A 10,462-nucleotide genomic window follows, 5' to 3' on the forward strand; every position below is an offset into this window, starting at 1 on the left:
TAAAAAAGGCATTTGATTCAAGATCTGGAGACTAGATTAGAGTAAATTACATGCTCTAATGTTTGCACGGGATGCTAGTTAAAGAAATGGTCTATAATTGAGAGTCCACACACCTCCAGATCAACCGGAGTTCAGTCCAAACGAGTTGGCGCACAACGTGGTTCGAGGTCTCACGTTCCGAGCCGCGTTCGAAGAAGCAGCCACCCGAACGGACACCGCCGCGGTGGTGTGGGAATGGGACGATCGGCTCACTAAATTCTGTGACATTACTCATTATTATCGAACGCAAAGGCGTGAGTATCCACCGCCTCACCCCAAGCTCAATCGGGCCCAGTCCGTTCAATGGCGGCAGCTATACAAACACGAACATACACGAACCCTGTCATCATGAGCCATATATACCCCGAATTATATACAACCAATCTATGCCGTATTGTAACACCAGAGCCACACTAGATCACATCCTATGGGCATGTCCAGCATTAATCAGCAATACTGGGGTCGGCGGCCTCCAATGAGGGCCTTCGGGCGCGTTGGGGGACTGCGCTGCTCAGTTCAGCCTGGACCAGCAACTGTGGGCTATCCAGCAGGCCGAGGAAGCTGCCGGGAGACACGGTCTCTCCGCTGGCTCCTAGGTGGGAACCCAGCCCAGCAATCTGCCGGAAATAAATAAAGTCCTTCTCTCTCTCTCTATAATTGAGAGGAGAATGCGTGTTCCCGGATTTAAAGAGTGGCACCAGAAGGCCGGCACGGAGAGGGTGAAGGCAGACGCCTCTGCAGCAGTTCACGCAGACCTGGCGGAACGAACGGGAACCGCGCGCAGTCATTGGTGGGCACGACAAGCCGCTAGCACGGTCGTCACGCGCTCGCAGATGCGTCAGCTCTGGTGGGTGTGGCTTAAGCACGCGCTTGTCAGGGTGTCCCGACCTTCCAATCTGATGGCAGCGTACTACATTCAATGAACTGTGTAAAGAGGTATGACAGGAAAACTGAAGAGTAAACTTTCGCGTTCCTTAGGAACTTCGCGTTAATTTCGTCATCACCACATGAAGACGAAAGGTTTAGTTTCTCAATTAATTTAGCTATTCCCGCAAAATCGACTACAATTTGTAGGAGGGACGTGACGGCGGCCGTACGGGCCGTGCCGTCGTCCCTGATCAGAAGGGCGAAGGCGGCGAGCCGAGCGACGGGGCTGCGACGACCAGCGTGGCTGGCTTTCAGAACGACACTGCGCGTGCCGAGCTTGCGCCCCGAGCACGCGCTGCGCTTCTTTATTTTTCGTTCTTTACAGCGCCGACCATAGCGCTCCGCGCTGCGGCGTTGGTGGGCGCTACAGGGCCCCCCGCCCAGACGGAACGGCGATACATTGAAGCAAAAAGCTTCAATATGGTCCGGGGTCAGTCCAAGTAGCGAGTCCGTTGGAGGCGAATGGAACTGGCAAGTCCTTCCGGTGGACGAGGCTGCGAGTGGCGTTGCGGACGCACGGTACACAGAAGGCCGGCACGGAGAGGGTGAAGGCAGACGCCTCTGCAGCAGTTCACGCAGACCTGGCGGAACGAACGGGAACCGCGCGCAGTCATTGGTGGGCACGACAAGCCGCTAGCACGGTCGTCACGCGCTCGCAGATGCGTCAGCTCTGGTGGGTGTGGCTTAAGCACGCGCTTGTCAGGGTTTGCCCTACCCATCGTAGAGGTCGCAAGCTGCAAACATCTGCGCGCGACACCGCCCGAGTCAAGAGAAGAGGGTCCGGGACGCGCGGGCCGGAGTCTCGGTCTTGCCACGGTCAACGGCCTTGGACGGGATTGGCGCTCGTGACAGCCAGGAAGGCGTCGTCGGACGACGCTCGATGATGGCACCGGTGCGGGTAGTCGAAAATCTGGGACAGCCGGAGCAGAAGCAGCTGAGTCATGTTGCCTGGAGATGTCCAACGTGGGCACGACGCGAAGGACAGGATGAGACGGTGGACGCGAGACTGCATCGCGGCTCGCGTCGCGGGATGATGGTGTCAGTCTAGCTGCCCTATCCTCGTCGCGCGACGATTGTGCACAGCCCCCAACGTCTGACTTGGCAGCGTGGAGGCCAGAAGGGCCCAATGGCAAGTCGGTCGAATGAGAGGACGGGCAGCGCAGGGCAGGGCCGAAGGTTACAGCTGCTGCGTCGCTCTCGATGGCTTGTAGGTGCCGCGGTGTATCGACAGTTGGCAAGGTCGGAGGCAGCGGAGACGGCACGGGGCAGGGCTCTTGAGTTGACCCGGAGGCTCGCTCAGCCGGCAGCGTAGACAACTCGGGTGAAGCGTTGGTCGGGGACCGAATAGCAGGAGCGACGTCGTTGGCGCCAGACCCGATGGCGTGGGGCACGGTAGCCGGCGTTGGGTCGGCGATGTCTCCACGGTCGCCTGCCATCGTTGGGGCGAGAAAGGCGATGACCTGGCCGGTGTCATGGTCGTGACGATACCCTCGGCGACAACATTGCATCCATGGGAAAGAAATCGCGAATACGCAGCTGCGGCGTGAAAACGGCAGTTGACTGCGTAAACACACTCGTGATGACGTCATTCAGGACAGCACAACAAACTTTATTGCGCAGCACGTGTCCAGCAGAGTTAACAAGTGAAATGGAACGACTTTGTGTAGGTTTAACAAATTTCCAGAACTTGGAAGGGATGGTGGAAAGAAGAGAAGGGGAGTGTACTCACCAGAAAAAAATAAAGAATCCTTTGCCTGTTTGATAGCAATGCGATATGAGCCCAAAAATTTGGGGAGGGGGAAAGAAGAGATAAGAAGGAGAGAGAAGAAAAATAATAAAGAGTCAGTCATTGGCAGAGGAATGTCCGCCGTCACAAGCGCTCGTACAGTCCAGTAGCCTTCAAGAAGTGCGGAAGGGCTTTTGTGGCCTTTCGCATGCAAGAATGCATAGGCCATGGTCCCAGGATCTTTTCCACCGAGAGCACTCTATTATCCAACAGGTTGACTTTAGTTGGTAGAGTACGTCGTTGAGCGTCAAAGGATGGGCAGTGACACAGAAGGTGCCCTAGAGTCCCATCGTACCCGCACAAATTGGACGCCGCACTGTTGGCCATCCCTATTAGGAATGAATAGGCATTTGTAAATGCGACGCCCAACCACACAGTAAAGTTGTTTCGCGACGGGAGAGTCAAGGTGGCAGGCGAAGTCGCAATTAAGTTAGGGTCGAGAGAGTGCAAGCGTGAGTTGGTGAAACCCGGTCAATTCCATCGTAGAAGTGTGATGTGGCGAGCAAGCGATTAAAGATGCCGCGCAGCATCAATTCTTCATAGTGGTATAGGAACACGCTGATGTTTTTGATGAGCCGAGCGCACAGTTTCATCTGCGCTGTCGTTGCCGACAATTCCGCAATGGCTCGGCAACCATTGAAATACAATGTCGTGTCCTTTCTCGAGCCCGTGGTGATGAGCGTGCCTTATTTCGTACGCCAGCTGCTCGTGTAAACCATGACGTAAGGAAAACTGCAGAGTTTGTAGGGCTGCTTTTGAATCGCATAAAATGGCGCAACGATTTGGTGGCTGCTGGAGCTGGTAATTGAGTGCACCTCGGAGAGCCGCAAGCTCTTCTGCTTTTGACGTGGTATATCAATTGCAGAAAGACGCGTCCGGTGGAGCCGTTGGAATTGGTGGAACTGTCCGTATAAATGTGTATGCGGTCAAAAAAGCACTAGGTTAGGAGAAGCAGAGACTCAGGGTTAGCGGTGACAAGTCTGCCTTATTAGCAACAGGAACTGAGAGGCACACGTGAATTGGCCGGAGACATCACAATGTTGGGCGTTCTACAGACTTGAAGCTGCAGATGGTATCGAGTCATAGTGTCTCGTCACAATACTACAGAATGTAGCCTGTGGGGACAAAGTGAAATACCCAGTGTTGCCCTACTGAGAAAACCTCGCATTCCCCATAACTCCTATATCCAATAACATCATATGACATATAGAAAAAACGGGTTTTTGTATGGTATCCTATATGTTTCATATCGGATTATTGGATGTGGGAGTTATGGGGCATATGGATTTTTCAATAGGGCATGGTCATGTCCTTGTATTTGAGTGCACAAACTTTTTTAAAATAAAATTCAGTTGGAAATTTACCACGTGTCCTGAGCACGGTAGCTCATGTCATTCTCTTATTGCGCGACGATCTTTACTCCTTCGTTGTATGTGCAGGTGTGTACAGCTATTTGTCATTTCTCCACAGTTCGTGTGAACAGCTCTGTCACATATCATAGTTGTGCATGTCGTTGAATTCATGTCGTCACCACGGCCGGGTGGGTGATTGATCGATTAACCTTCCGATAAATCGAGTAATCCTTTACTCGCGAATAATTACTTTGATCGCGATGAATCGGTTGCCGTGAGTAAAATAAAAGGACAAACGTCGGCGCCTACATCCCCGCGTCAGTTCCTCAAGAGCGAGGACGGGAATGACAGCGGTGGCGAAACGGCAAAGCATCCGTCTCGTATACGCGGGAGGTACTCGGTTCGAATGCCGGTGCCGCCGAAAACCCACAGTTCTTTTTTTTTTTTTTTTTTTTTTTGGGGGGGGGGGTGTTATGGGTAGGAATGTATACCACCACCTGGCGCTTGGAGTTTTATCCTCCGGAGACCCAATCACAACTATGAAACATAATCGCTGTTTAATGTGGTTTTTGTTGTCCACTGTTATAACTCGAAAACCAATCTTTAAAATTTAGATACCACGATTTGATACCACGAAAGCTGCACCTCCGCTATCTCCATCATCTCCTCATCTTTGCTGTCGTAAAAACTGCATTTTATTGCCTAAACTCAGAGATGAAGATGGAACTACGTGAATTACATTGTCATGTTGCTGCCACGTCCGGTATTTTCACGCAATCTCAGTGATTTCGAAATACCTCCCAAGGTTGCCTTCGGCCGTCTGAGACGATACAGAGGTGTAGATCAATTTAGTCTCAAATTTCTCGAAAGCGGATGACAAGAATATGGGTAAACCACTCCTTTACAGTCACACACGGACCGTATAACTCATACGCAGAATGGATATTTTCGAGTGAATTTCGAAAAAAAAAAAAAGTTGAAGGAAACGTGCAAACGTACGAGGGGCCTTAGGAGGCGATACGAGCTCTCAACTCAAAATAGGGGGGCCCTACAGAGACATTTCCGAGGGTCTCAGGGCGGCCCTTGTCCCAACCGAAGGTGTGGTGAAATAGTCGAGCTTCCACCGCTGCAGTGGGAAGCAGACGAAGGCTATTGCCGGGAACCTATACCGGTAAAATAGGTAGCACGGAGCTCCTGGTCACGTGCTAGGCCACTTTGGGAGCTCCAGACTCCCGGAAGGACACCAACCTATCGGAAAGTTGGCGGCATGGGACCGCCAACCTCCTACCAAGACCGCACCTGTAGGTCTTTCAGCGCAAAGGTGCTTCGAGCCAGTGGACTTCAGCCACTGCAGCCTTGTGGCAGTGTAGCTGTTTAGCCTGGCGATCACTTTGGCCATTGGTTGACCACCGATGGCGTCACGCGTACTACGTGAACCTTTAGGCACAGGCGCAATAAAACCTGGTATGCTACCATGAGTGCAGCAAACCTACCGGAGTCGAGACTCGCGCTGTGCGATGATCGAGAGGGTGGCGCCCCGAGGGACCCAATTTTTGTTAGTCACTAATAAATGAAGCCGATAGATAATGAAGCCAAGAAGTACACAAAGGAAATTATTTGTGGTTTTTAAGTGAAGTGCAGGAATGATAAACTAATATTCTTGTTAAACTAATATTCTTGTTATAGGACGGTGCAAAATGTCGTGTTGTAAACTTTTCTTTGTCAACGCAGCTTTATTGTCAATGTTTGGTTCAGCACATTTGTTTCTCATGTTTTGTAAGTGCATCACTCTAAACTGTTTGGGCTGAGGCCTCGTCAGGCACAAACTGCCTTTAGCCTCTGTCCCTGCATCAGGCTTTATGTGCTGTCTGCTGCGAAAACTGAAATAAAAAAAAAAATATTGGGAAATGAAAGTGGACATAAAAACAACTTGCCGCTGGTGGGAACCGATTCCACAACCTCGTTAAACAGCGATAAAAAGAGATTTAAGACGAAACTTTAGCTCGGAATCTAAAGGGCAAATCACTTAGCTCGGCATCAACTGCGCCGAATTGGACCGGGTTTATTGCAGTTGAAACAAAGTTACAATGTCGTAACTGTATAGGAATCAAGTTTTCCATTTATGCTAGATCAATTTTTATGAATGACAATTCTTGAAAATCTCAAAGGCTCAACTATTAAGTTTACAACATTGTAACTAATAAACGATGTCACAATTCTTTAAACTGCGCCTAATAACGCATCTGAATCGGACAAAATTGATGTATATAATAATTAAGCCCCTTTAAAGTATATCGCTTATTTGTGAGTAGGACTTTGCAAAACCCTGGTAAACATTGTAACACTTTCTTGTAAGCTGTAAATTCACTTGTCAAGTTCGTCCACTTGAGAATATCTAACAGAGGCAGTTTACAGAACAGCGATACCTGTTGTTCTTGCAATGTTACGGATTTGTAAACTGTGAGCGTGTTTTCTTTTTTTAAAGCCTTTTGATTTTTGGCAATTATCGTAAAATATTCGAGGTAAAAGAAAAAAAATTGAAGAAAAAGAAAACAGTAGCCAGAACTTAACGTTCTCTCTCAAACGTGATAACTTTCAGTCAAATCGGTCTAGCGGTTGTCCGATGAGATCATTTCTGCATTTGACATGTAAAACCTGAATAGGGAAATCAGCGTTGGTCTCCAGTTGAAGCGTTCAACGACAGAAGGTGCTTTCAGACTCGAATAAATGCGATACTTTTCACTCCCCATCGAAAAACAATTAACACGTGTCAACAGCAAGTCGAAAACAGCCCGGTGCGTCGAAATTGCAGTTATTCAATATGGCTTATCATTGCCCGTGAATTAGATTGTCCTAAATTCGCTTAGCCAATCCGTTACAGAAAACGTAGACGCACCCGGCTTTCTGTTGCTGTTACGTTTGCTTTTTAACGAAAAAAAAAAAACCACTGAGAAATTTTGCGCGTGTTCATGAGTATGTATGTTACTTTACAGGGGAAAGGGCAACGGAAGAGAAATACCTTAGAGAACTTTGGGAAATAAAGAAAAAGCCATACCAAAAATTAATCACTGAAATAATTATATAGCTTCGCGATGCTGTCAAGAGTACGAATCATCCAAACGACAAAATCAGCTTTTCTTTTTTTTTTTTTTTTTTTTTTTTTTTTTTTCCACTGGTAATATGTGCGCTCTTTATGTGTTCTCGATGGGCGCCCGGAGACGGGTGAATCAGAGTCAAGCGAGAAAGCATATTGCATCACGACGTGAAAGCGACATGTTCAGAACTGCGCGCAGATGGCGGGCAAGGCCAGGGACCAACATCCGGTTTGACGTCAGGGGGGGGCCTTGCTCGAGCTTTTACCATGCTCGTGTTGTGCTCATGCTCGTATAATCTCTGCCCCCGCAGCAAAATGTGCATGAGCGATCTCAGACGCCACAGCAATAACGGAGTACCGACTCTATATGTTCGACTTTGTGTCTCTGTCAAGGTCCAAACGCTCTAAACCCTAGCAAAAATGAAAACACTGGCCGTGTCACAGCCTAAAATAATTTCCTGTAACACTTACCATACATTTCAAATAGGCTGCCAGTGAACTTACCTCTTCTTGGAACTGAACATAATATACAACAATAAGATAATTAAAAAAAAATTTTTAAGCAGGGACCCATGAAGAAATAACACGAACCGCTGCAATTTCACTACAGTAAAACTTCGTACGTGTGTGTGTGTTACGTGCAGGGACTAGGGCAACTGCAAAAACCTGGAAGTTGGCTGCCCCCCGAGTCACGAAAATTTATGTCCCCAGAACCACGTCGGCATTACTTTTTGAAAAACTAAAGGGCCATGCCGCTATAATATGTAATACACAATAATAATAATAATAATAATAATAATAATATCTTCTTATGACCACGTGGAGGTTCTTCTTCAGATTGCACAGTTCGGTCTATTCCGAAACACTATTCCCAGGGTAATAACGAGATAATAATCGAACGCGAGTGGGAGGGCATTGTCGGGAAGCGAGATTGCGAGTACCAGACACCGACCAGCGCCCTTTGTTATCACACTTCTCCTCTGAACGCTCGACGTGCCGCTTGATTTTGCGAGGCTTTGTTTGGTGATATGCGCTGTATCGTAGCGGGATAACATAATTGTGCTGGTAGTTCTTAAACCGCACGGAAGATACAATCTGTGCGAGCCAGGCAATTTTTAAACGATAACGCGTATGATAAATTTGGCGACATGTGTTGGTGGTAGGGTAGCGAGTAAGGCGAGTGGGAAACTGGTCTGCAGTTGGTGCAAAGCTAAACTGACCGGACGACGCGATTGCACGGGTGTGGTCTAACAGCGATTTCCTTAGGCGTTGCCACATGTACGAGGAATCGTATTTAAATAAACTAGGTCGTCGCAAGCTCCAGTGAAAGCGCCGACGAAATTGCGCAAGGCGAATGATTTCAATTCCCCGCAAACAGCGATCCTGGTACAAATTTTCCAAAGTCACTGTTCGCGCAACAGCGGAATTTTACGAAAGAACCTGAAACGCACGAACCTTTGTCTCGTATCGATACGATCCTAATGGCACCGCGGAGACAGCGAAACACTCGCTATCTACAGTAAACCACGCCCCTGATAAACGTATCACGGCGGAAGTTCAAACAAGAATGTTATCGACTCTGCGTGGCCTGTACTAGCGCTTCACCGAAACCCCGACGAGGAATGTTGCGATCACCGAGTTGGGCAGCTGTAATACGCATTATTCGAGAACCGCAAGGCTACTTTCGCAATCACGTGTCCCCGCTAATTCGCAGAATTCAGAGGGGGAATTCCGCAAAACGCGACATTACAAACGAAACCAATTGCACACAGTGAGATTCCCTTATGCCGCGCGGTGTTCGGTCGTTTCGCAAGACGCAGCGGGTCGCGCGCGCAGCGCACGTTACTTGCACGACGCAAAGAGAAAAAATAAAAGGCGAAACCGTGCGACCTTGGGGCGTGCGGCGTAGCACATACACAAACGGCGCAGCAGCGGCAGCACACAAAGAGAAAGCCAAGCCGCAAGCGCGTCACATGTCGGCTCCGAAAGCGGCGGCGGCCGACGGAGGGGGAAAACAAGGAGCGGGGGCGACAACCACTTTTCTTTTACACAATGGCGTTTTATTGGACAACGCCCGAAACGCGCACCGTTTCGCTGGCGGCACCAAGCGTCCAAGCTTTCGATCGGCGGTTGTTTCGGGGCGGTGGCGGTGGTGACGATGAGATAGAGGGAGATTCATCCGAGTCCATGCAATATGTACACACAGCTTGAAGCGCGAACACGAGTCTCTCAAGTCCTGGGCAGAGTACGCGTCCTACGGCGCGTACGACGACACCATGATCTGACAGCCCTGCTTGACGTGCGTCATCACCTCCTGCTTGAGCCGGCACACCTGGTCGCGTAGCAGGCTCACCATGGAACCAAGCTCGGCGTTCTCGCTCTTGAGCGCGTTCACTTTCTCCTCGAGGCGCGAGATGCGTTCGAGCTTTCGCTTGCGGCACTTCGACGCCGCGATTCGGTTCCTCAGCCTCTTCCGTTCCAGCTTAATCCTCTCTTGGTCGCGCATGTCGATGGGCGACAGCGGCGGCGTGGCGCCCAGCCGAGGCACGGTCTGGGGCTCGTCTTTCACGTCGCCGCCCGTCGCCGAGTGCTCGGACGACGAAGGCAGGATGAAACTGTCGTTGGAGGTCGAGGCGCCCGAGTCGGACATGTCGGGGCCCGACATGGAGTGCTGCTGAAGCGCGGGTTGGTGGTGCTGTTGTTGAGGCTGTTGCTGCTGCTGGTGAAGTTGAGCGAGAGCGTCGACGAAGCCGCGAGCGTACTGCTCCTGTTCCTCGGTGGCGGTCCGCGAGAACAGCGTGGTCGGAGTCGGCGTCGGCGTGGTCACCAGTCCGTTGTGAGCGATGATGAGCCGCTCGAGCTCCGGCGACGCCAGCTGCAGCATGTTCAGGTCCGGAGAGGTGAGCAGGCCCGAGCATCGGGCCTGCTTGCTGCGCTCGGGTCGCCCCGCGCTGTTCAAGTCCAGGGTCATGCTCCGCTTGCGCGAGCTCAGCTCCTCACGTCTCGACAGCTGCTGCTGCTGCTGTTGCTGTGCTGGCTGATGCATCGTCGGGCGCGCGCTGTTGCCTCCGCTACTGTCCTCGTAGAAAGTGGTCTCCATCGCGGTCGGCCGCGCCCCTCGCTTCGCGCGCACAACTCCTGCCAGCGGGCCGCGCGTTGCTCGCACACCCCGAAAAAAACACGCACACGGCGGTACTGCTCGGACCGACACGGGTGTGAGTCACGCGCAAATTCCCCCCCACATCGCCTTTATAAACTGGTGAC

General features: G+C 50.7%; 1 protein-coding gene across 1 annotated transcript in view; it reads right to left on the bottom strand.

Annotated features, from left to right (window-relative positions):
* LOC119433258 (transcription factor Jun) overlaps positions 1-10,462 on the bottom strand; it is a 69,041-nt gene extending 58,579 nt beyond the window's left edge. Inside the window, exon 1 of the mRNA XM_037700403.2 lies at positions 9,443-10,462. Within this exon, the coding sequence (XP_037556331.1) occupies positions 9,453-10,298 (846 nt within the window). The 5' untranslated portion in view covers positions 10,299-10,462 and the 3' untranslated portion in view covers positions 9,443-9,452. The remainder of the gene's footprint in view (positions 1-9,442) is intronic.

This window comes from Dermacentor silvarum, chromosome 11 (assembly GCF_013339745.2).
Source record: "Dermacentor silvarum isolate Dsil-2018 chromosome 11, BIME_Dsil_1.4, whole genome shotgun sequence".
Classification (NCBI taxonomy): domain Eukaryota; kingdom Metazoa; phylum Arthropoda; class Arachnida; order Ixodida; family Ixodidae; genus Dermacentor; species Dermacentor silvarum.